General features: G+C 40.6%; 2 protein-coding genes and 2 non-coding genes across 4 annotated transcripts; 2 read left to right on the forward strand and 2 right to left on the reverse strand.

Moving 5' to 3' along the window:
* Window positions 1-3,581: 3,581 nt before the first annotated feature.
* On the forward strand, window positions 3,582-3,653 carry trnaq-uug (transfer RNA glutamine (anticodon UUG)). The gene has a single exon. It is a non-coding gene; the product is annotated as a tRNA-Gln (tRNA).
* A 3,541-nt stretch (window positions 3,654-7,194) lies between these two features.
* On the reverse strand, window positions 7,195-7,267 carry trnaq-cug (transfer RNA glutamine (anticodon CUG)). Its single transcript has one exon. It is a non-coding gene; the product is annotated as a tRNA-Gln (tRNA).
* A 1,428-nt stretch (window positions 7,268-8,695) lies between these two features.
* zbtb2b (zinc finger and BTB domain containing 2b) lies at window positions 8,696-17,210 on the reverse strand. Its single transcript, XM_004541721.6, has 3 exons — window positions 16,696-17,210; window positions 13,376-13,556; window positions 8,696-13,072 (listed from the first exon to the last, which is right to left on the reverse strand). Exons 2-3 carry the CDS (start codon window positions 13,546-13,548, stop codon window positions 11,662-11,664), a joined length of 1,584 nt encoding a protein of 527 aa, XP_004541778.2. The 5' UTR covers window positions 13,549-13,556; window positions 16,696-17,210; the 3' UTR covers window positions 8,696-11,661.
* A 4,118-nt stretch (window positions 17,211-21,328) lies between these two features.
* Window positions 21,329-25,067, forward strand: dcph1 (damage control phosphatase 1). The gene is made up of 5 exons (XM_004541720.4): window positions 21,329-21,698; window positions 22,073-22,178; window positions 22,272-22,513; window positions 23,027-23,192; window positions 23,541-25,067. The coding sequence occupies exons 1-5, from the start codon at window positions 21,640-21,642 to the stop codon at window positions 24,318-24,320; spliced, it is 1,353 nt and encodes a 450-aa protein (XP_004541777.2). The 5' UTR covers window positions 21,329-21,639; the 3' UTR covers window positions 24,321-25,067.
* The last annotated feature ends 222 nt before the right edge of the window (window positions 25,068-25,289 follow it).

Here is a 25,289-nt window from a genome sequence, read left to right on the forward strand (position 1 = left end):
ACATGTATGACAGAATGAGAGGCAATAAGATTTTCATGGCGAGTCATCGAAATTCGCCATGGCGCCACGGCCTCATAGTATTGTGAAAACTCAAAAGCTCCGCAATTTAACATGGCACAAGGGTGTAGTTGACACTGTCCAAATTTGAAGGTTATGAAATCAAACCCCAAGGAGGAGTTCGCAAAAGTTCGAGGCATGGAAATGGCAAAATTAGAGCCAAAATGTCACCTTCTCTTCCAAATGGCGGACTTCCTGTTGGGTTTGCGTCAATGGGCCCACAGACTTTTTTGTTCGTCTTGGCATGATACACATGTGTGCCAAATTTCATACATGTAGCTCAAACGATGTGGTCGTAGGGCTGCATTTAACAAGGCATAGGTGGCGCTGTAGAGCCATTTCCCAGTGCTCATATGTAAAACCATTAAAATACAAAATTTTTCACCAGACCTGGCATGTGTGCAAAATTTCATGAGTTTTTGAGCATGTTTAGGCCCTCAAAAAGGCCCTTGTTTTGCCTGAATAATAATAATAATAATAATAATAATAATAATAATAATAATAAGAAACGGAGCAGATACAATAGGGCCTTCGCACTCTCGGTGCTCGGGCCCTAATAATTAAAGCTGCAAGCAGCGTTATGAGGGCCCTCGCACCCCATCGCGTCGAGCCACGCCCAACACCTACAACCAGCACGTCCGATCTGATGTCACATTGATGGAATTCATGCATTTAACCACCAGCTAACATTTCATCTCATTCAATCATCATTATAGTCGTCCCACTAGGTGGCGCTCTAACCATTACTGACAAATGGCATAACAAACATTTCCAAGCTCGAGTCTCATCACGCCTGCGACCTTTGGGAGAATTTGGACATTTAGATTTTGAGTGACAGCAGATTACTGCTTTTTGGCGAGTGATTGAAACTCCACGTGCCACCATGACAACCCCGTTTCCCTGAACGTAAAAAGCTTCGCAATTTAACATGACAAAGGTCTTTAGATTCCACACACTGGAGATTGGTTCAATATGATGAAATCCCTTGGAGGAGTACGTCAAAGAACGGTGCCTGGAAAGAGGGGAAAATGTTGCCAAAATTACACATTAATTTTAAAATGGCTGACTTCCTGTTGGATTTGGGATATTGCTCCAAGAGACTTTTTTGTACATCTTGATATCTCCTATAAGCTTACCAGGTTTCAGACTCATACATAAAACACAGAGCTGGGGCTGTGGTTTTGAAATTTCGTAGGGGGCGCTGTGGAGCCATTTTGCGCTATTCAATGAAAATGATCACATAACAACAAAGCCTTAAGCACATTGGAGGTGTGCGCCAAATTTCAAGACTTTTTAAACTTTCCAAGCCCCTCAAAAGCCACTTCATTTTTCATGGTGAACAGCGTTGCCACCAGGGTGCGCCGTTCAGTATAAAGTCACAATTTTTGCACTAAAGCATCACGAGGGACTGACGGTGATATTCACCGCTTTTGAGGTGTCCACAATGAACCTGTGAAAATCAGTACAACAAAGTGTAAGACATGACATTTCCTGTTCCCACTAGGTGGCGCTCTTCATATTCCTGACAATGGGCACATCAATCTGTTCAGGGCGGGTCTGACATCATGCCTGTAAAGTCTGGTACTGATCAGACTGGATTTCATTGAGTTATACTAATTTGTTTCTTCATGGCGTGACATCAAAGTTCGCCATGCTGCTGGGGTCACACCCTTTCGCGAAAACTCACAGTTTTCACTGTAACCCAAGACCAACTCCTTAAGGCTTTCCTGGAGAAATTTGAGGCTGCAGATGTCACCCATCACTATACTGTACCCCAAAGTGTAAAACATGACATTTCCTGTTCCCACTAGGTGGCGCTGGCCCTTATGTCAAATATGGCAGTTGAAATATGTTCAGGGGTGGAGCCTTATCATATGTGTTCACTTTGGTCAAGGTCAGAAAATGTATGACAAAATGAGAGGCAATAAGATTTTCTTGGCGAGTCATCGAAATTCGCCATGGCGCCACGGCCTCATAGTATTGTGAAAACTCAAAAGCTCCGCAATTTAACATGGCACAAGGGTGTAGTTGACACTGACCAAATATGAAGGTTATGAAATGAAACCCCAAGGAGGAGTTCGCAAAAGTTCGAGGCATGGAAATGGCAAAATTAGAGCCAAAATGTCACCTTCTCTTCCAAATGGCGGACTTCCTGTTGGGTTTGCGTCAATGGGCCCACAGACTTTTTTGTTCGTCTTGGCATGATACACATGTGTGCCAAATTTCATACATGTAGCTGAAACGATGTGGTCGTAGGGCTGCATTTAACAAGGCATAGGTGGCGCTGTAGAGCCATTTCCCAGTGCTCATATGTAAAACCATTAAAATACAAAATTTTTCACGAGACCTGGCATGTGTGCAAAATTTCATGAGTTTTTGAGCATGTTTAGGCCCTCAAAAAGGCCCTTGTTTTGCCTGAATAATAATAATAATAATAAGAAACGGAGCAGATACAATAGGGCCTTCGCACTCTCAGTGCTCGGGCCCTAATAATAATAATAAGAAACGGAGCAGATACAATAGGGCCTTCGCACTCTCAGTGCTCGGGCCCTAATAATAAACAGAGCAATTACAATAGGGCCTTCGCACTGTCAGTGCTCGGGCCCTAATAATAATAATAATAATAATAAGAAACGGAGCAGATACAATAGGGCCTTCGCACTCTCAGTGCTCGGGCCCTAATAATAATAAGAAACGGAGCAGATACAATAGGGCCTTCGCACTGTCAGTGCTCGGGCCCTAATAATAATAATAAGAAACGGAGCAGATACAATAGGGCCTTCGCACTCTCGGTGCTCGGGCCCTAATGAGGTTGTCACATGACATTCTAGAATGAGGTCATGTTTTTGTATGAATTTTTTAAATAACATCAACATTCCGTAAGCCAATGAGGTTCTTACATGACTTTTGAATGAGGATAATTATTTTGTGTTAATCGACATAGCCTGCTGCAGCTCAGAGCTCGTGAGCTCAAACGATCCTCCAACCTCAGCCTCCCGGTAGTTTGGATTACAGGCACGCGCCACCGCACCCGGCGAGAAGCAGCTACGTTAACAGGGCTTTTAACTATGTCTGAGGTGACATCATGACACTAACCTGCTGCCCATCATTAGCAAAGTTGTAATGATGGGCAGCAAAGATGAGGAATGAATGGTGCACAATTGTTATATGCAAGTTTTTAGAAAGCTCGTGGTTAACCCAAGAGTATTTTGTCACAATATCAAGAAGAGTAAAGCTTCACTGTGAGAAGTGGGATTCAAGCCCACGCCTCCACGGGAGAGTGCAACCTAAACGCAGCACCTTAGACCACTCAGCCATTCTGACATTGCAGTGTCAGTTTGGTGGAGGTTACCACTGTTAGATACTTTGGAAGAAACAAACATTATCCTTCTCATAACACATATAGCAGCTGTTCAGCCATGGAAACGTAGTGCGAATAATCTACAATGTCATCCATACTGATCATTTGGCTGAATACTTTTTGGCAGGTTGCCATGACCTGACAGTTCTCACGTTTTCACATTGGTTCCATGGTGTAGTGGTTAGCACTCTGGACTTTGAATGCAGCGATCTGAGTTCAAGTCTCGGTGGGACCTGCTTTTTGGGAGGTGAAGCCATACTGCATGTCACATAATGATAACTTGTTCATGTTTTTGGTCACCAAGCGGTCTAAGGCACTGCGTTCAGGTCGCAGTCTCCTCTGGAGGCGTTTGTTCGAATATAGCAGCTCTTCAGCCATGTAAATACATACTCCGAAGCTCGTGGCGCCCACTTTCTGTGCTGACTTTGAGGTCGGAAGAGGTTTGGAGCTGTGAGTCAGCAGAGTGTTTGTGACTTTTGCACACAAGCGCACCTCAGCACTCAGATACTCCAATCTGTAACTTTGTGTGGGTTGTAACTGAATTTCAAACAGCTCTTTAGTACCACATAGTGACTGACAAGTGAAGGAACTCTTTAGTGATTGACAAGTGTTTTGTAAAGGCAGACGTCATGGTTAGCTGCTTTATTTTATAAAGCTCTCACAGAAAACACAAGTCATACAGAAATTCAATGTGCCAGAGAAGACATGTAGTATGGTTTCACCCCCCAAAAATCAGGTCCCACCGATTTCACTCCATAAGAGTTTCCTCTTTTCAACACTCTCCCAATTCATCCAGTGACCCTGCTTGGCCAGCGCTATGGCTCTGGCATGTCTTACTGTTTCCTCCTTTCGACACACCTCCTCCACCACCAATTTTTGACGTTCAGTTACAGATGCCTGTTGCCAAGACCAAATCCTTCTCTGCCCTGTTGGACGCGATCCACCACGTCATTATGGCTCAGAGCCGATTTGGCCTGTAGCACAGACGTGGCTGGGGTCCACTTCCTCCCTGTTGCTAGGGTGGGAGCAGCGACCCTCACTATGGGGTCCCGGGAGTCCTTGAGTGACATCTCAAGCCTCACTCAAGGAGTGCAGTGTTGTTAATCCGCTTGAGGTCATTAGCCCAGTTGCCAGGTATCATTGAGGTCTACATTATACCACCGTCCCAGGCTCTTGATGGACGTCTCTTAGACTGTTGGAATTGGCTCTCCACTGATATAGAATTGCTCGGCTGTCAGTTTTCCTTTTAGGATGGAGATGCTGCGAGATTTACTTCGCTTAAACTCCATTCTTGCCTATTCGATGTTTTCCTGGAGCTTCTGTAGCAATGGCCTAGTACATGGTTTTGTTGTTGTAATGATCGTCATGTCATCCCTGTAGGCTCTAATACAAGAGAGGGGCTAGACCAATTCTTTCCATCATTACAGAAGCCGGCAGAGTGCACGGATAAGGAGTGTGCTACAAGCACGTCTGTGGATACACTAATAAGGGTGTCTCACATAAGGTGCAACCTCAGAAGTGAATACTGCCTACTTGTGAAACGGAACAGAAGTGGGACTCGAAAACACGCCTCCAGGAGAAACTGTGTCCTAATCATAGCACCTTAGTCCGCTCAGCCATCCTAACTCTTGCCAAGTTGCATTGTGGTGACGGTAAAAATTCCAGACAGCTGCTGTTATCGAGGTTATGGCAGAAATGTAATATTTGAAGTGAATGAAAAAGACAAAGAAGGGCTGATGAGGCTTCTGTGGGATGTAGAGTCAGGTATACCTGACATATCAATTCTGTGACAACAACATGAATTGAATGTATAAGATGATATCAGGTGCTGTTTGGAATTTTTAATGTCACATGTCTGTGGTTTTTACAGTAAGAAGAAAATATAACTACTACTAGGATTTTATGTTTTTGTGTGATTTCAGATCAGTTGTGTTAATACAGTATGTCAATGAAAAAATAACTGTAAATTCAGACACGTGAGGTTGTGCTGAAAAGAATGATACCAAGCAAGGCAAGGTAAAAAAACAAAAAAAAAGAGAGACAAAAAAACATTCAAACAAACAAACATTTACACAGTAAACATCTGAAATGATGACAGCCTTTCATATTTTCATACCATCACATGGGAAGGACCAGTCCTTATTTTGGGATAGTTGGAGTAAAAGATAAAGATTGTTTCAACTTGCTGAAAGTTATGACTTCACAAAATCTGGTTTTTAGCACATCAGTGTCAGTGTGAACAAATCCACCCTCTAGTGAATTTTATTACAATTATCTAGAATGTTGTTACATTCTGCATGATTACAAAATCCACTGCTGTCAGGGATGAACAGTGCACAACTCTCATAGTTGCCAGTTTCAAGTGTATTTTGTCACAACAGTAAGAAGTCTCCAAAGGTTGATTCTGTTCATCTGGATGTAGCGTTTTCAGTGGGAGAAACGTCTCGTCACTCATCCAAGTGACTTCTTCAGTCTCTGCTGACTGCAGGTTTCCCCAATTTTATAAACTTATATATTAACTTGTATATTTGCATAATGACTGAAAGCAGTCCCCTGAAGGAACAGTGGGCTTGGAGGTCAGTTCCTTCATCATGATTATGCAAATTCTCATGACCATTGATCAACAACCACTGATCAAAGACCCATGAGTATCAGTAAGAAAGAAGTGCAAAGAAACAATTGTCAGAAGTGGGATTCAAACCCAGGCCTCCAAGTGAGACTGCAACCTGAACACAGCGCCTTAGACCGCTCGGCCATCCTAACACATTGTGACAGCCCACTAGTTGAATAATCCCGTGCAGTTGCTGATTTCCATTCGATATACTTGTATGTTAAGTGCATGTAATAAACAAAAACAAATAAAAAATAATTACAAAGAAAATATATTGATTTAAAAGTTTGTGTTAAATGTTGTAAGTCAGATCGAAATAGAAAGATCAGGTGTGGGTGGACAGGAATGATTAGATGTCAACAACTTGATTGGATGGCCAAAGTGTGAAATGTGACAGCCTGTGAGGGAAGCGTGAAAAAGCGTGATCAGGTATAAAAAGACATTCTGGGTTCTTCCATTTTGTCTTTTGCGAGATGAGCAGTTGGGAAGGTTGGATCTGAGAGGTTCACAGTTGAAAGTTCAAGCAGAGACGCTAGAGGGGGAACCACAGCCCAACCTGTGAACTGGTTTCAAATGAATGCCCAGCTGCTTTCCTGTTGGGTGATTTTCATCAACACAGAACACGGGGATAAATGCATTTTTGGTTCCATCCTCTCTCCTCACCAATAAAATAAGAATAAAATCTGCATTAGCTCAACGTAGTTTAGTCAGATAAGTGTTGTTTACATACATAATTGTTTGGCGACCATAAACATGCACGTGTTATCATCAAATTTTCATGGCATGCTGCTGTTACACATGTTACAGATTTAAAACAAGTGGGGCTTAAAACTTTACTTTGGAAGACATAAATATTATACTTCACAAAACCAAAAGCCATGGAAACCCATACCACGATGCTCATGTTTGTTTGTTTTTTGATGTTAAAGACAGAGGAGGTTTAGTGCTGTACAGTTGTTGACTTTTACTCTGTAACTTTGTGTGGTGTGCAACTGAATTTCACACAGCTCTTTAGTACTACTCTTTAGTGATTGACAAGTGTTTTGTAAAGGCAGACGTCATGGTTAGCTGCTTGATTTTATACGGCGTTCACTGAAAACACAATTCATACAGAAATTCAAAGTGCCAGAGAAGACATGTAGTATGGTTTCACCTCGCAAATATCAGGTCCCACCGAGATTTGAACTCGGATAGCTGGATTCAGAGTCCAGAGTGCTAACCATTACACCATGGAATCCCTGCTGTAGTGTTCATACTGTCAGGTCGTGGCAACCTGCCAAAAAGTATTCTGAATTAAGTAAGACTGGTTCCATCTAAACCCATGCCGGAGGTGGATCAGATGAGAAATAGTATATCCTCATGCGCAATTGTGCAGCCCAATAGTACCACTGAAAGTTAGGACCCTTAAGCCCATCCCTGTCAAATGGCAGATATAATAGAGTTAACCGAAGCCGATGGCGATGATTTTGCCAAATAAAATTGGTAATAATTTTCTTTAAGTTAAGAAAAAGACCTACAGGTACTGGTAGAGGGATATTCTGAAATAAGTAGAGGTCATGGTTATCTGCTTGATTTTATACACCTCTCACTGAAAACACAATTGTAGCACAGTTCTGGTGTGCCAGAGAAGACATGCCAAATGGTTTCACCTCCAAAAAGCAGGTCTCACCAATTTTTGAATTCAGATCACTGGATTCTAGGTCCACAGGTTTAGTTAGTTTGTTAAGCAAACCACTTACAGTAACCACCAATCATTCAATCATAAAGGGGCATAACAGACAACTTGGCAAAGAACCAAGTTTAAACTCCATCTTTAGACACTTTACTAGCAGCCTGTCACAAAACCACACACTTTAGTCTAATTTCTTTACCCGAATCTGTGAAAAATACCAGATATAACACAGTTTGACAGACATAAAACAGCATGTTTGCACAAACAAGGTGATTCCCAAAGAGCTATAAGCTAAACTGTGGTATATCTCAGCATGGTGTGCAGAATGTCCTTAAAAAAATGAGGATGTTTGACAAGCAGAGGACTAAAGAAGACTACATATAAAAACTAGACGACTGAGACATGCATCTGGCTCTTCAGTTGATCCCTCTAATGTTCATTGAAGCCTTATCAGAAGTGATCTTAGTAAAAAGGTGGCTGGCATGAAGCCCTTTTTGAAGGAAAACTGGGAGAAAAGACTGAAGTATTCAAATCAAATGGCCTGCATTTGTATAGCGCTTTTCTAGTCCCTAAGGACCCCAAAGCGCTTTACACTACATTCAGTCATTCACCCATTCACACACACATTCACACACTGGTGATGGCAGCTACATTGTAGCCACAGCTGCCCTGGGGCGCACTGACAGAGGCGCCACAGTAATTTCTGGGTTTCTTGTAACTGGACTTAAAATCAGTGGTAACAAGTCTACAGTTAAAAATTCTTATTCAAATCTTCTACAATGGAACCCCAGAAAGTTCATTCTGTTCATCTGGATGTGGCGTTTTCAGCGAGCGACATGTTTTATCACTTGGATGTTTCACAAAGCGTTTCTCACTGAAAATGACACATCCTTTCTTGGGACTTGGATGATTATGCATTTCTGGTAAATCAGTAGTAGTGACATAAAATGTGTCATCCAGAAGTTCTGCTGGTGGGGAAAACAAGACAAAATCATCAAAAAGAAATGTTTTTATTGTTCTTTCTTCACAGAAAAAAAAAAGTTTATACAGAAAAGTTACTCACATTCCTGAGAATACAGATTGATCACAGTAGATGTCTGATGGGCACTGGGGGGGACTAACATTGTTTGCAGTCAGGTTTCATGGGTTAGGTTGGGGGGAGTCCTCAGTGAAATTATCATCTCAAAACCAGCAAACGGAAAAGACAAAAAATTTCATCTTCCTGAGACACACAAACACATCCATTCAGTTACAAGACCGATGTGTCTAAAGCACAATTTCAACCTTGGGGAGGGTTAATCTTTTTTTCTCCTTTTTTTTAAGCTGTGCATTTTTCTGTACATCAATGTAGCTCAGAGAAATAAAAGTCAGTAGTACAGCATTTCAACTGCCTCCCTTGAGACAGTCATGCAAGAACCGCTCCCTGTTAGAAGACTGAACATTTGCACTAGTACATATTCACAGACATTTGTGCTTTTATGATAACTAAACTTGACATGAAGACAACTCCTGGCAAAATAGGTCGTTTATGTCATTGGCAACCACACAGTCAGATCGGTATAAATTAACTGTTTAAGTTTGAAAGCGTTCCCCTTCATTCAGGCTGAGCAAGGAGAAACAGCTCCATCTAGCTCATGGGTGGGCTAACTGCATCAAAGCAACAACTGCTTTCTGCTACTCAGGAAGGAAAAACAGATGGAAGCAAATTTTAAGCTGGGGGTAAAAGAAAACTGCTCTATCAACAGATTAAGCATGTTAAACACACTAGAGATGAGCATTTTTAGCATTTTCATTAATTACTAAAATAATGCATTTACAACACGGGCAGTGTAACTTTTGTGTGCCTTAGTTGGCAGTTGTAGTTTCTCCCCATATTTCTAAATTGTTAAATTCATCTCTACTACCACCACAACTATACTGTGTCATGGAGCAAGATAACAGTACGTGCAGTATGCTTCTGTTTTTGTACCCTCTTGAGAAATGGTATGGAAATACTTTAAAAGAGAATACGGGAAAAACTGGAGTAAACTGGAGAAATTTGGAAGCACAGATTCTATTAAAAGTAAAGTAAAAAACGCAATTTTGTAACAAGTAATTTCCTCTTGGAGAGATGTTTACACGTCGCCCTGCACTGACTTCATTGCAATACTTAAAAAAAAAAAAAAAAAAGAAGAACAAATTAAAGATATTTCTACGAGTAGATTTTTAATCACAGTTAAAATAAAGTTCAGTTCTGAAATAGAGAAATGAAAATATACGCTTGTTAACAACTTTATCATTTAATTTACAGCAGTGGAGCTTATTATATTCGAGGATGAGAAATTATGTAAGGAGTAAAAACTTTTCCTAGCTTCACATTTATTCCACACTTATTCAAAAGATGTCTCACAAGTTCCAGTCATCAGTAGTACATACAAAGTGTTTGGATATCCCAAAGAATTGGTGAAAAGCACATTTTATAATTCCATATAATTACATAACCCTGTTACTTCGTATATCTTGCAAACTTCATGTTAATCAAAACTCTTCCTATATCCCACTGTCAGCTTGAACAAGCCCAAAGTTTTTCTATGAATCACAATTGCTGGTGCCACTACTTTTTTCTAATGTGGACAGAACTAAAGAATAGAAAACAAACAACTAAAAAACAAAACAACCCTTCAACTTCCCAAATAAATTCCCTTTTCACAAAATGATTTTTAAAATATATCAACAGTGAGCACTAAGTTGGCAAGTTAAGGAGGCTTAAAACCTAATTTTTAAATCACAGCCTAATTTTTGGAGAAAGATATTTATCACGGTCATCCTTATGTGTGTGTTTTTGAAAAGCGATTTTTCAACTAGTATACATAAATCTTTTCAATACAATGTAGTCTTTGTAAGTATAGCAGAGTATATAAAATAATAATAAAAGCGTTACAAACAAATATTATAAGGATTTTTAGAAGATGACCCAGGCTAACTGTAAAGACAAGATGTAAAATATTGTACAGGACAGCCTTCCATCTAGGTATGCGTGTCTGAATGGATCATATTGCTTCTTCAAATCAGAACCTAGTTATTAAAAAGTTATACAATGTCTCACACACTCACACACAGCAAGAAAGATGAGTCGAATCAAAGCAGCACAACTGTAGACAGATGAAATGTGTTCCCTGTGACTTTTTCCTCAGTGGCCAAACACGTATTACGAAAAGAAATTGTGCTTTAATGTGGCGTGACAGGACTGACGCAGGAACCTCAACCACACTCCGCAGAACAGAAAGGAAACTAAATCGTTGCTGAGAATTAATGATTACATGTCGAGGTGTTCAATCTGCCGAGCCCTCACAAGTAGACTAATGGAAGACAAATGTAGTTTGATGCATATTAAGAATCTACTCAAATAAGAGCGCAGATTGTCTCAGGTTTGTGTGCTTTTAGCCGGAAATTCTTATGCCTGATCTGTGAAATCAGCCTCTCATTTATGGACATGTAGAAGCGACTCTACTGTGCACGTCCAGAGGAATTGTTAGAACTTTGCACCTCTCACAAATTTAGCACAGGCAACTCATCTTGCAACATGCTGTCTCCTCCGGAACTGCCTCGGCTTCCTCTTCCTTTTATAGAGAAGAAACTGCCTCACCACAATAGTAGCTCATGAGAGTGTGGTACACCCTAACATGTCAGATATAATACCAATGTGCGCTAACAATTAAATGATAACACAAAACAGTGGTAGTCGAGCCTCAAGCCAAATGTCACGTATTTGATTTTCTTCCAAACAGAGCAAGCGTATTTACTTTAAACATTGTTTTATCGAGCCTAAACACTGCACCTTTAAAAAAATAAAGTTTAAGAGAGCCTCAAACATACGTCACCTGACTATCTTCACCTTTAGCTTACCTATTGAACATAATTTAGATAACACACTTGTTTGTTTGTTTTTTCAAAAACAGGACAGAAGCACAAGCCTTGGCACTATTCTACGAGGATTTCCTCAGTCTTTATGGGTTCTAGTGGGGTAACAGAGTTGGACAAATCTGAGCCTTCATCTTTGGAAAATTCTTCACGTGGGAGCAGCGCACCTGCACCTGAGTTTCCCTGCAGCCCCACTAATCCCCCTTGGGTGAAACACAGATGTCTGATCACCTCATTCGGGCTAGAGAACGTAGTTGCACAAATGTTACACTTGTAAGGCTTCGATGAGCCCATAAACATCGCCTCCATCTGGTTGCTGTCGTCACCTGCAGCGCACAGCTCCATACTCTGCCGGTCCACCATGGTGTATGTGTCGGCCCCCTGGTTTAAGCACACGTGCCGGGCTGCCTGGTTGGCACGGCAAAAGCTCTTGCCACAAGTGCTGCATTTGAAAGGCTTTCCTGTGTGGATGTACATGTGTTCGCGCCAGTGGCTCTTCTGAATAAACTTGCGGCCACAAGTGGAGCACTCGTACTTCCGTCGCTTCACTTCCCGGTCCACGTCTGTGTTCTCCAGGTTGTCGATGTCTGCGATATCTGAAGGAGGAGGCGTATCGGCCTGAGAATTTAACCCTCCCACTCCCCAGCTGGAAGTGGACACCTCTGCTCGAGGAGAGTCTGAATTGGTACCTGAAACAGGGGTTTGCTCACTGTCGCTAATGATCTCGACCGCTGTCGGTGCAACCGAGCCACTTGACCCAGCCTTGTTTCCCTTTAGAACTCCCTCAGCTGGTAAGCCGTGCTCTTTAGTTATGACAGGTGAGAGTGAATTGCTGGGCTCAGTCGAGGTCTGCTGAAGAGCCTGTGTGTGCTGCAGGAGGTGCTCTCGCAGGAAACTTCTCTGGGTAAATCGACTCCTGCAGAGATGGCAGGAGTAATGCTTCCTAAAGGAGGAACTCCGCTTCATTATGCTGGGCTTTACATGGAGGATGGCACCTGCTGACGAACCGTCCGGACTTAGGATATCCATTACCCCGTCCTCAACCATAGGCTTTGCACCACTAGTTGAAGCCTCCATATCTGGGGGTGAGGAAGCTTGCTTTGGTGGTAAGGAATTTGTGTATGAACTAGTAGGCGGCGTGGCTGGATACTTTCCTTCTGAGCTCCCCTGCTCGGTATCAAAGGGTGAAGAGAGATTCTGCCGACTGGGCAGTCTGGCCGACAGCGCAACCTGTTGGTCAGAGATCTGGATGCCATAGAGAGAGGTTGAGAGGTTGATGCTTTGCTCGGGGTGGGAATACACAGACTGGCTTGCCTCCTGCAGGAGTGGATAGGCGTGCAGGAATCTGACCCCCTGCTCCAGTCGTGCAGGGTCTATGAGCTGTGGGGCAAGTTTGCCTGTGTACATCAGGTTGAGGAGGTAGCTGAAGATATCTGGCTGTATGTCCGTAGCCTTAAGACGCACACAGTCACTAAAATACATACAGAATATGGTCAGTTAACATCAAATGATACCTGAGATTTAAAAAAAAAAAAAAAAAGCAACAGCAAAATGCTGCAACAAGTTTCAGTTTTCAGCAGGAAAGACAACAGATTCAAGCGAGGACTCCTGATGTCTGAATAATTAAAAACCTGTAACAAGTTGTTTATCACTTTTTTGTTGTTGTTGTTTTTTCATTTTACATCTGCATTATTCTGTTTGAATGCAAATTGTCATCACTGAGGGACTTCTGAGCTATTTCTCTGATACAACTATTAGTACTCTCCCGCTATACCTGTCTTGGTGAATGAAGAGCATTCTAAAGTAGTTGGAGAAGGCAGCGAGGACAGCTTTGTGGGCTTTGAAGAAGACATCTCCTATAGCCACGGTGCAATCGCACAGGAAGCCAAACTCTCTCTGAGCGTTAAGCTGCTGCAGCAGGATAAGACCATGGTTGGCCAACTCCATTCTTCAACCTGCACAAAGACGCACAAAAACACACACAGACACAAGCGACAGTAAGTTTCCTGTCTGGAAGCAGACCAGAGTGTATTGTGACCACAAAGAGTTAGGCTGACGGTGGAGATCTAACGACCCTGTAAAGGCTAACTTGACGCAACCATAAAGAATCATTTAGTGACACTGGAGATCATTTCTCAAGCAATAATTCACAGAAACGCATGCTTATCAAAGGTATGATTTAGCAAATCCAAACATCTTAATCTGATTGGCTAACTGTATTGAACTCCTGTGGATATTGAGTGTTGTACATTGGTAGACGTGGGAAAAACAAGTCGGCTTCTTATTTAAATTTCATCCAGAACATCAGACGCATGGAAAAAATATTCTTGTTCTGAATGAACTTCAGAGACCAGACACTTTTAATCAATTTTATGCAGACTGACTGGCTGCCTTTGAAGTTTTCAAACTAGCTTTGTACTCAAGAGTCCCTAACTGACTTCTAATGGCAGTCTCAAAAACGCTACCCTGAGCTGATGAGAAAACAACAAAACCTAATCATGAAAATTGCAAAATGTCTAACAAAGGCTGTGTTTCTATGGTGATGGATATATATATCCAGGTATATTTTAACAAAAATACACCTTTAAATTGCATTTAAATTCCTATAACAGGAAACTCATCTACTAGATGTGTGAGAGAGGAACATATACAAAAACCTTTTTTAAATTAATACATAATTCTGAAAAAGGTTTCCACTCAGAATATTTAATGGAGAAATTAAAAATTATATCACCATACTACAAACAAACATTGACACAAAAAAATTTAGTCAAAGGGCCTCAAATGACATCCTGGTAGGTAGAAATTGCATGCTTTTTAAATTAATGTTATGTTTTCCACGATGTTTGAGCCTTTAAAAGTTGGAGGAGACAACCACATATAATATTCAGGTCTGAATAACACATTTGAGCTCTTTTAAAAACTGTGTCCTACGGTGAAAGTGCACTAACTGTTATATACTATATCTGCAGCTCTTGTCTGTGTACAATTAACTTTTTGAAGCACTCAGTTCTGAGTAAGTCCTGGGAATTCAAACTCAAGGAGCATTTCTGAGCTCTGCGGCTTCACCTAACCAATGAGATGAGCTTTTGCTGACCCTAGGTCACCGGAGGCCTGAGAGGGCTTTGGGCGATCACATGACCAGGGTTATGGGTGTCGACACACATTCCTAAGACAAACTGGTTCTAGCCCTGTTCAGTAGATAACCATGTGGATCTCCTTGCTACAACAGTTCTCCACATCACGCAAGCAGACAATAAGGGACACCTCACCACTTAACTTCTCATACAGATCAGAATGTGTAGCACCACAAAAAAGCATTCAAAAGCCCTCCGCGCATCTGCTTCAGAGGTCAGAGTGCAAAGAAGCTGGCATTGCAGCACACCAGGAACATGCTAGAGTTTCTGCAATAAAAACTGGCACAGAAGGCTCAGAAGACTAAATCATAATATAGACCACCTTTGATTCTGTCACTAGTGTAATATTAATATACACTAGGTAGATACACCTTGCTAGAATTACAATTCAGCACTAAATCCAACCTCCACCAATGCTAAATTGCTCACTTTTCTTCATTCACAACAGACAGCTTACAGTCAATTACAGGTGAAATGAATGATCACTCAATCAATCAATAATAACTTTTCTTAAAAAGTATTTTGCCCTAATTTGGTCATCATACATTAGACATTAACAAGCTAAAAATAACAGTACAGAACAATCTGTGGTTCCAGTTTATATTTCTTCTGCTCTTCTCTGTAAAGATGGGCCCCACTACCTTAAATATCTAACCTCACAATATTACACCATCTATGTCAGTGACGATCTGTGCTTTTTATTCAGAATACCTCACAATTCCAAACCGCGATCATCTCCAAACCATGTCTCTAAAATAAATGGAGAAAAAAATGAACATCCTAATTTTTATGATTTTACTGCTAGGTTATTTTTATCTAGGTGTGCTACAGATGCGTGTCTTCTTTACAGCACTGCTATATACCTAACAATCAATGAATGGTCTTATTAATAGTTGCCCTGATCCTGGGTACCTACTCTATCACAACATCATAGTTGCTTTTTGAGTACAGTGACATGCATCATGTATGTTATATATCTAATTTTATGTTCACTAGTTTTCGGTTTACAAAGCAGCACAGGAAAACTAAAAGCAACACGACAGAGGCAAATGTTGTCCTTAATAGCTGCTAAACCCACAAGAGAACCAGAAATCATTAATGTATCAGAATCTTCAGTCATTAATTGACTGCTCTTTCTTAATAAATAACCTTTTCACTTATAGATAGATAGATAGATAGATAGATAGATAGATAGATAGATAGATAGATAGATAGATAGATAGATAGATAGATAGATAGATAGATAGATAGATAGATAGATAGATAGATAGATACTGCAAAAGTATTTATTTCTATATGCTGCGGGTTTCTGCAACACCAGAAATCGCGGTGAGCCTCCGAATCCGCCTGTTTTCTTAAAGCAGTCTAATTTGGGGCTTCACTTACGCGATTTTGTAAGATAACAGTACTATTTAACCGCAATCGAGCAACTCGAAAGCCAATAGAGTACGTCTTAATCAATACTAAGTTGTTCGTAACAATGTTGCACCGCCCCCGCTGTGATGTAGACACGTGGAACAGTTACTTCCGTAGTGAGATTCTCCAAAAAAAATACACCGTACAAGTGCCCATGAGGGAAGCATGCGAGGAAGGTAAACACGCTACAGAAATAAAGCATTTCATTACAGAGAACAGAAAATTATACGTCGAGTACATAAAGAAGCCCAGACGGAGCGTACAACACAAGCGCGCTTGGACTGAGTCCTGCCCCTGCCTCAGGTCTCTCTCGGTTGCTATTGCTAGCGCGAGAAAACGGACGTGCGCGCTCGCGCGCGGCCAACACACACATGCGAGGAAGGAGAGCGAGCGACGCAAGGGGGATGGGGCTGGTCACGAACGCGTTTCTTTTAACTTCCCCGTGACAATTACAGTATTAGCCGAAGCACACACGAGTAGCGCACTAATTTTACAATACAAGTAAACGAACTGGCTGGTATGTCGCTAAAAACAACCGTACCTGCGCGCTCCTTAAATTGGCGGAGTTTGCCGTGTCGCCGTTGTTTGTTTGTTACCGGAGACTCGTCCGTCCTCTGGGCTCGCAGCAGCTTCAACTGTTCCTTGTAAACGCTGCATTCGTTGGCAGCGGAGAGAGGGTCGTCCGTCGGTGTTTTCCGGTTAGGGGTTTTACGTTACAATCACATGACTGTGGGTAAAAGCCAGCCAAAAACAGCCGTTGTAAAATCCGTTGAGCAGGGGGCGTTTGAGTTAACGTTAATTTCCCGCACTGTGTAACCGCCGCGAGATCAACCCCCGCTTGCCAGCTTTCTTTTTTTTTTTTGACAGTCGGCCGAAGAGGTTGAACACAAACAGCCAGCAGCTCCACGCAGTCTGCGAGTTAATAATTGTGCCGCTGCCGTTAACGACACGTAAACATAAAACCAAACTGTGGCAGTGAGTGTCTCTGTGTGTTGGCCATGACTTTTTGGCCACATTACAAACTGCGTTACTCACAGTCGTCTCATGTTTGCATATAAGGTTAAAGTAGATTTTCAACAAGTTAAAGGGCAGTATAGAGATACTTAAGCTAGGCTAACGCAACCGTGCATGTCGGGGGCTGTTGCAGACATCAAATAACGGTTCAAAAGACGAATTAAGATATCTAGGTTTAAATGGTCATTATGATTTTACTTTTGTTTTTAACAGTAATAATAATTAGGGGAGAAATACTAATTTGTTTATTTTTATTTACAACTTTAACACTTAAATAATTTTTATAGTATTTCTTAAATCAGATAAGAATATTAAATGTATTCACACTGATTATTAAAAGATTGCATTGTTCTTTGGAATAAGAAAAGTGGTCGCTTTTATGAAGAAGACACCATACTTAATATACCTGTTTAGATTATAATCGAGTAATAATTATATTGCAGTTGAAAACCTAACTGTATGATGATGAATTATATATAACTCAAACATCCACAATCCTGCTGCTGAACTAAAGCATGATGTATATATTGTTTTGCTGTGCATGTCTATATTATACATAATACTGTCAATATTCCATGCATATACTGTATATATAACTAGTGATCCATCTGTTATTTGTTCCACAATTTATTGCACTCTGCACCATTGCATTGCAAATATAAATCTAAACACACTGTACACGTTGTTATTGTTTGTGTTACGTTGTCTTTTTGTCTATTCTGTTAAGTACATTGAGAACAAAGAGAAAAAAGAACAGCACAAATCCTTGTTTGATTTCATATACTTGATCGATAAAGCTGATTCTGATTGTGATCACTGTTGGTCTGTTTTGGTTCCAGTTTCTTAAACAAATCCCTTTATCTTTCAGCAAAACAGAATTTCAGAATTCAAGAATCACGTTAAGTAGATCTGTAACACAACTTAAAAGTCTACACTCTCTTTTTATGGTAACTACTTGGTTCCTATATGACTATATCATGTCACATGTTTGGGTAATGTTATATTTAGATATTTTATCAGTATTCTGGCTATTTATTGTCACTTCTTTTTTATTTGTGGAACTAAAGTAATTTCCTGCCACATCTGTAAAAGAGTACAAATAGTAGCAAAGAAACCAACGCTGTACTCTGTATTCTGTAGTGGTAACTTGCCTTGGCAGTGTTATATGTGTAAATTCCTAGTTGCAAACACAGTTAAGGTCTAATATTTCATTAACTTTGTATCACCCAATCACTTGGACACCAACTATAACATTTCTGTTTCTTTTATTTTCAAAAGTTTAATTCCTCAATAAAAAGATGTCCCCTACATCAGTGAAAGTTGCCCAGCAAAGCAAGCTAAAAAATATGTTGCAGAGTTACTTCTTGGAACAGGTTTGGTTGTGATGTCACCAGACATGCTCACCGGTGTGCACCTTAAACTCGTGTTATAGGCGAGACACTATCCACCTACAACTATGTGATGTGAAAACTCTGAAAATGCATCAATTTGTATAGAGTTCAGGAGGGGGCTTTAAGTTACAGCTGTTACTTTGTGAGCTCAAAAAAAAGAAAAGAAAAAAAAAAACAAATGCATTGGGAAACTCAAAATGTTGGAAGTCTTATTCTGAAAAGTTTTGTGAAGGGGAAGTAGTTTCAGTTGAATTTTAACCAAAACCAGAGACACAGAAAGTATAGGCGGAGCTTTTCACGAGTGTACTTTGGAGTCATGTCAATATTTTGTCATCAGATGTTGTCATCAGCAAGTTGCTGGATGTTGTCCCAGTGTAAACACCTTTTTTTTTTCCAAGGCCTGCCATTACTGAGCTACATTTAAGGACACAGGGTTCACAAGGGAGGATGAACCTAAGCAAGTTGTGGCTCTTTGAAAATGCTTGCTTTGCAGGAGGCTGGGTAAAGTCTATTCAAAGGAGGGGATAAAATGGCTATTAGGTGGGACGTAAGGGCTTTTAAGTCTTTGTCCTGTTAAAAAAAAAAGGAGAAACAATCTTGGCCATAACATTACTTAAGCTACTCGGTTAATAAAAATGTAGATTTATGGATGGTTCAAAATATTTAACAAGCAAAACATGGATGAGGACGTCAAGAACAAAAGCATATTTGATTACTGAAAGATGCACGGCAGGGATGTACTGAATGTAGTAGTAGTAAACTGTAAACCACTGGATCACTGTTACTGTTTACAATGAGGATCAATACATTCAAGCTTTATTCTGTGTCATTAGGATAAATGTACTCCTTCCCACGTTTGTTTATATGGACTTAATCTGTCTTAAATTTTCTCAGAACAACTTATTCTTTGCAGTTATTACCGGTTAATTCATCTGCGCTGCAGTAACGTATCTTTTAACACGAGAATGGTGAGATTTGTGCCTGTCCCTGCAGTTTATAGGGGCTTGTCACACAAACGAAATCCTGCTGTTAAGTAATGCATGGCGTGACTGCGTGTGGGGAGCTGAAACACCCAGCTGAACAAGGCCTTTAACGTTAACTGCCGCCCTGCCCCCGTCCTTGGCCTGTTTTGAAACCGGAGTGGTGAGTCACTGCTCTCTCGGTTTAGAAAAACAGATCCGGCCAGGCTGGGGCCCGGCGGGGGGATGGGAAGCCGGCGATAGATGAACAGCGGAGGTGGACGCAGCTGGACTCCCACTCCCAAGGACCCCGACATCCTGACAACCGCCCGGTCGTGTTCCCATAGTGACCGCGGGGATGATCTGAGAGAAGGGAAAGCACCGCCTGAATTAATTGATATGCGCATCTCTCCAGGCCAGTAATCGTGATAGCAGAGTCAGTTGGCCATGTTTCTCATAAAAGGGGAAGCCCGGATCCCCCCCACCCCCCACCCCACAAAAAAAAGAAAGAAAAACGGACCGACCGCGAATTTACGTCATTAGGCCTACTCTGTTGCCATGTTTTGTTTGTTTTATTTTGTTGTATTTTTTCCTGGAGTTGATCAAACACGACATATACAGTGCATGTTACCCTGTTATTTTTGGTATACCAGAGTCATGTGTATCACAAGCTAAAAAATAACGTATTCGATTTTGTATTCTTTAGCTGTTAGTTTGACTGCTCTTCTGTTACTTGCCAATTACATTTTCCATTTTCGTTAATCATTGATTGGTTGATTTTCGTAACCTTCTTGGCTATACATGAAGGAGTCGTTAAAAAGGGTGTCAGTAGGTCAACTTTTCTCTAAACTTTTCGGTCAATGCTTGTCTGCCGAAAAGTGATTTCCGATTTTTTCCATGTGATCATGTGTTAGTATCTTTATTTACATTAGTAAATACACCGTAGTGAATGTGATTTAGATAGATATTACATAGATAAAATAAAGTCTCTGCATTTGACACCGACTCTGTGTTACTGTGCACATTATAATCAATCAAGTTATTTTTGGTCATTAAAGTATGCTCATAGAACTGTACAATTTCCTCTGCCTTCTTGGCCAGATCTGTCTTGAAAAATAAATTTTTACATTTACGCCATCTCATATAAAAATATTAAGTTGAATTGTTTCATGTTCAGACTTAAACTTTAAAAAAAATAAACAAGTTTTATCTTGTAAGAGCAAGGATTACGTTTTGTTTTTTACCTGGTTAAATAAAGGAAATGTAGCAGTTGCCAAAAAAGATTCGATGTTTTACATGTGCGTGTTTTTGTTTCACATGTTGGCCGGCAAACTAATGAAAAACACAGCTAGTTGTTATTGATGTAGAATTTAGTAAAGGTTTTAAGAAGGAAGAAGAAACAACATATATAACATATTAATATATAACATAACCCATTCATAACTCCTTTTGCCCACATTCTATATTTACTAATATAAGCAAACATATTACACATAAAAAACGACACTTGTATGCATTGTTATTCTTCCACATTTGACAAGGGTCAGAAACAGGAAGTCAATGGAAACCGCAGTACCCAACCCCGCCCACTTCTCCTCCCCTTTTGCCGCCAAAAACCCTTTGGCCTTTTCTAATAGGATGAATGAATGTCTCCATGACAATAGTTTCCCTGGACAACAAGTGATGCTCAGCGTGCTACCTCAGCAGCTCAATGCAACGCGGCAGGCGTACCAACCTTAGAGCCACCTGAGATAACACCAGCTTTGAGACCTTTGATATTTAAGGTAATATGTATTGCTGAAACAGTTGATACGACTTGAAAATGCAGTCTCGGTAACAGTTTGACAGGTTGTCAGCACTGTAGTTTACGTGTTAACCGTTAGATGGTAGTATCGTGTCCCTCACTAAAAGCACAAAGCGCAAGTGGGAAGAAATGTATTTTTTACAAATGTAAAAATATTCTTAGCAAAAATAAGAAGTGAACCCTGGGGCACCCTATCTCAACACGTGACTTCTGCAGAAAAGCAGACGTCACCTTTAACCTCCTAGCTATTCAAGAAACTTTATTGCTGTCCCAGTGCTTTTATTGATAAAGTTTGAATTTGAACCCCTGCTAACATCATGGCGACGGATCAAACTATGCACGGAGTTCCCCCTTCATTGTCTGCCAGAGTGGTTGGGTAGGTTGACAGCTGATTACTTGACTTTATCGCAGAATTTTTAATAACCTGGGGATTTATGTTTCTTTATGAAAATGGTCTCGTAACGTTGGGACGGTAGAGTCCAGACTAGCAATAGCATTAGCTTCCTGCTAGCTGTAAGTTGGCAGTGATGGTGTGTAGATATTCAAGCACAGGACGTTGTTTAGGTCAAACCAGAAATTTTATGGGTAAACAAAGATAAGCATGCGAAGGTAATATCACTCCAGGGAGTATACTTTTTGTATTCCACAAAGAAAAAGCTAAGCTTACAGATGGCTTATTAGCTAGTTAACTTGCAAATCAGTGCTGCAGTATAAAAGGGAGATATTCTTGGTTATATGTTTTCTCTGCAGGTCATTTGCTTATTTGACCGTTAGAGACAGACTACCCACCATCCTGACCAAAGTTGTTGACACAATTCATCGCAATAAAAACAAGTTTTTTGAGGAATACGGAGAGGTAAGACCACGTTCATTCAATTGAGGCAGTTATGAGGTTCACGTTAAGACTTGCGTTGGATTTTGCCGGTGCTTCCCCTTTATTTTCAACCAGGTGGGTATCCAGGCAGAGAAGCAAGCTATATCTCTGCTATCTAAGCTGAGGAATGAGCTGCAAACTGACAAGCCAGTGCTAGCACTGACAGACGGCCTACCGGACACAGATTCCTGGAACCAATACCTAGAGAGGCAGCAGAGACTGCAAGGTGACCAGGAGCCTGTCAGCTGGTTCAAGTCTCCCTGGCTTTACGTGGAGTGCTACATGTACCGTAGGATACACGAGGCGCTCTTGCTCAAGTGAGAAGCATTTATATGTTACAATGGAAGCTACTGTAGATGTAAACCCTGGAATTTTGTAATAACTTTTAGTATATTACTGAGGGATACTTTTATATACTGACAAAACCTTGGTACTGACTGATATAGTGGTGCATAGAAAAACAAAAACACAGTGGCATTGGTTAGTGGATAAATGATTTTGACCATCAACATCAACCTTGAGTTTCACAACCGGTGGACCTTCAGTAAATATGTTCCTCTGCCAAGGCTTGTATTTATCTCTTTGTTTGTTAGCCAGGTTAGACAAAAATTAACACAACTGAATTTCATGAAACCTTATGCAAAGGTACAATAGAAGACAAGGAAGCATCCACTTAGTTGTTGTGTAAATCCAGATCAGTTGCTTTGAAAATCTGAGCTCTATCTTTGGCAGAGGATATGCTCTCCAATTCCCCTTCTCATTTCTTTTTAGATTGTGTTTTAGTTTTTGTTATGATTTCTGTTATGATTTTATTTCTTCTTTTATTTCAGTCCTCCCATCAGTGACTTTGATGTCTTTAATGAGGGAAAGACTCAGAGCTTTACTGAGTCTTCACAGGCTGTGATGTCCTTGTGTACGTACTTGGAGGGCATCAAGAACAACATAGACGAGCTGTCTACGAATCCGCTGTTTGAGCATTTCAGCAAACTAATGCAGGTCAGTTCAATTTATGTCCTTAAAGCTATACATTTACAAGATTCTCAGTATGTAAGTTACTATTCTTTTTTTTCAATTTTCCATTTGTATTTATTTAAATTATTTATTTATTTATTTAAAACTTTGCTTTTTAGTATTTAAAAGTGAGTGATTCTGGCTACACCTGAGATGAATGGTCCTCTTGTGAATCCTTGTTGTGATTGGTAGCCTAATTTAAAATGAACCCACTAATACCAGTGGGATTAGACCTTCATAACTGCAATAAATGTGGTGCATTAGTTCTTGGAGATTTTATGTTTTACAGTATTCAGTTACTATTTATTGAATACATTTTGTGACTCTTTTAAGGTATCTCTGTGGGGAAACAAGTGTGATCTGTCAATATCTGCTGGCCAAGAGAACTCCCAGAAGACCAGTCCACTAGATTCCCTCTACAGCCTCCTGCCCTTCATCCTGGTGGATGACACCAAAAGGGTATGGTCAGCTCTTATTTCTGCGCAGAGGCCAAGGGAGTCAGGGAAAAACAATGCAGACAGAGTGGACATTGTTCTAGACAATGCTGGCTTCGAGTTGGTCACTGACTTGGTCTTAGCCGACTTCCTGGTTTCCTCTGGCCTTGCACGTCAGATTCATTTTCATGGCAAATCCATCCCGTGGTTTGTCTCTGACGTCACAGCTAAAGATTTTCAGTGGACCATTCGGCAGGCCATGGCAACCAATCACAAGTGGGTTTCCAAATGTGGTGTTCAGTGGCAGAGGTACTTGAAAGAGGGAATGTGGTGCTATCATGATCATCCTTTCTGGACACAGCCCCATGAGTTCTGCGACATGGCAGCCGATGCTCCTGACCTGTATACAACCCTGCAGGGAGCAGACCTGGTGCTGTTTAAAGGCGATCTCAACTACAGGAAGCTGACTGGAGACAGGGACTGGGAGCACACAGTAAGCTTTGAAACTGCACTGCGAGGCTTTGGGCCTGCAACGCTGTGCAGCCTGAGGACTCTCAAGGCCAACATTCAGGTTGGTCTGCAACCGGGACAAGGGGAGAAGCTTACCTCCCAAGATCCAAGCTGGATGACTAGCGGCAAGTACGCTGTGATTCAGTTCCACAATCCAAAGTCAGAATAGTAAGGTTCAAATCAGGAACTCACTTTGATGACATGGGTTTAAAAAGAAGCTTCATAAGCAGGCGATACCTTTAAACCACTAGACACTTAAGTTAGGGGAATTGTTAAATGTTGTTTACTAGCACTTCATCAAGTTTGATTCAGGAACGCGCACAATAATTAATACTCAGTAATAATTTCATAAAAAGCCATCTCATATCAAAATTTCACCTCCTACATTTTATCCTACATGTGTAGTAAACCATGAATTTAGTCATACTGTTTACAGGTTAATGCTGTGAGCAATTACTGAGAAAAAATTGAGTATGAATTCTATAGCAGAAACAGTTTTGCATGCAGTTGTGAGAATGATGTAAATCTAACTTATAGTTTGTTTGGGTTTTTTTGTTGTTGTTGTTGTTGTTGTTTTTCTTTCCTTTTTTTATCTTTTTTTTTTATTCAGCTCAGGTTGTTTTACTCCGTGTGATTACAGCGAGTTAAGTTCACCAAAAGCAGATCATAACATTTTTTGAAAATTACATTGTTGTTGGAGCAGTGTAACAATAAGTGGCATGTGCTTGTTTTGCTTAAAATGGGAACCTGGACCTCTATCTCCATAGATAAAAGTGGATGTCTCTTTGCACATTGTCATGTCGTTTGTCACTTTTAGTAATCAACAGGTGATGTTAACTGGATCCCATAGTGCTGCTGGGTGAAAATGTTATTTTGATCATTTGTTTTGATTTAATAAATCACTACTATGACTCTGCTCTTTTTCCTTTTGTCGTACTTTACAAGCAAGAAAAATGTTTTTTGTTTTTTTTTGTATACTAATAGCTATTTTGTAAATTTGTCCATATTGAAATGAATGCATTTCTGAAAGTGCTATAACTAAATTTAAGGATATAATTCCTCCACTGTAACCTTCTTGAATACCACGTGCCAACACAGTGCAGAGTAGCTGCCTAAACTCTACATTATTGTAAGGACT

This window comes from Maylandia zebra, linkage group LG15 (genome assembly GCF_041146795.1).
Source record: "Maylandia zebra isolate NMK-2024a linkage group LG15, Mzebra_GT3a, whole genome shotgun sequence".
In the NCBI taxonomy this organism is placed as follows: Eukaryota; Metazoa; Chordata; class Actinopteri; order Cichliformes; family Cichlidae; genus Maylandia; species Maylandia zebra.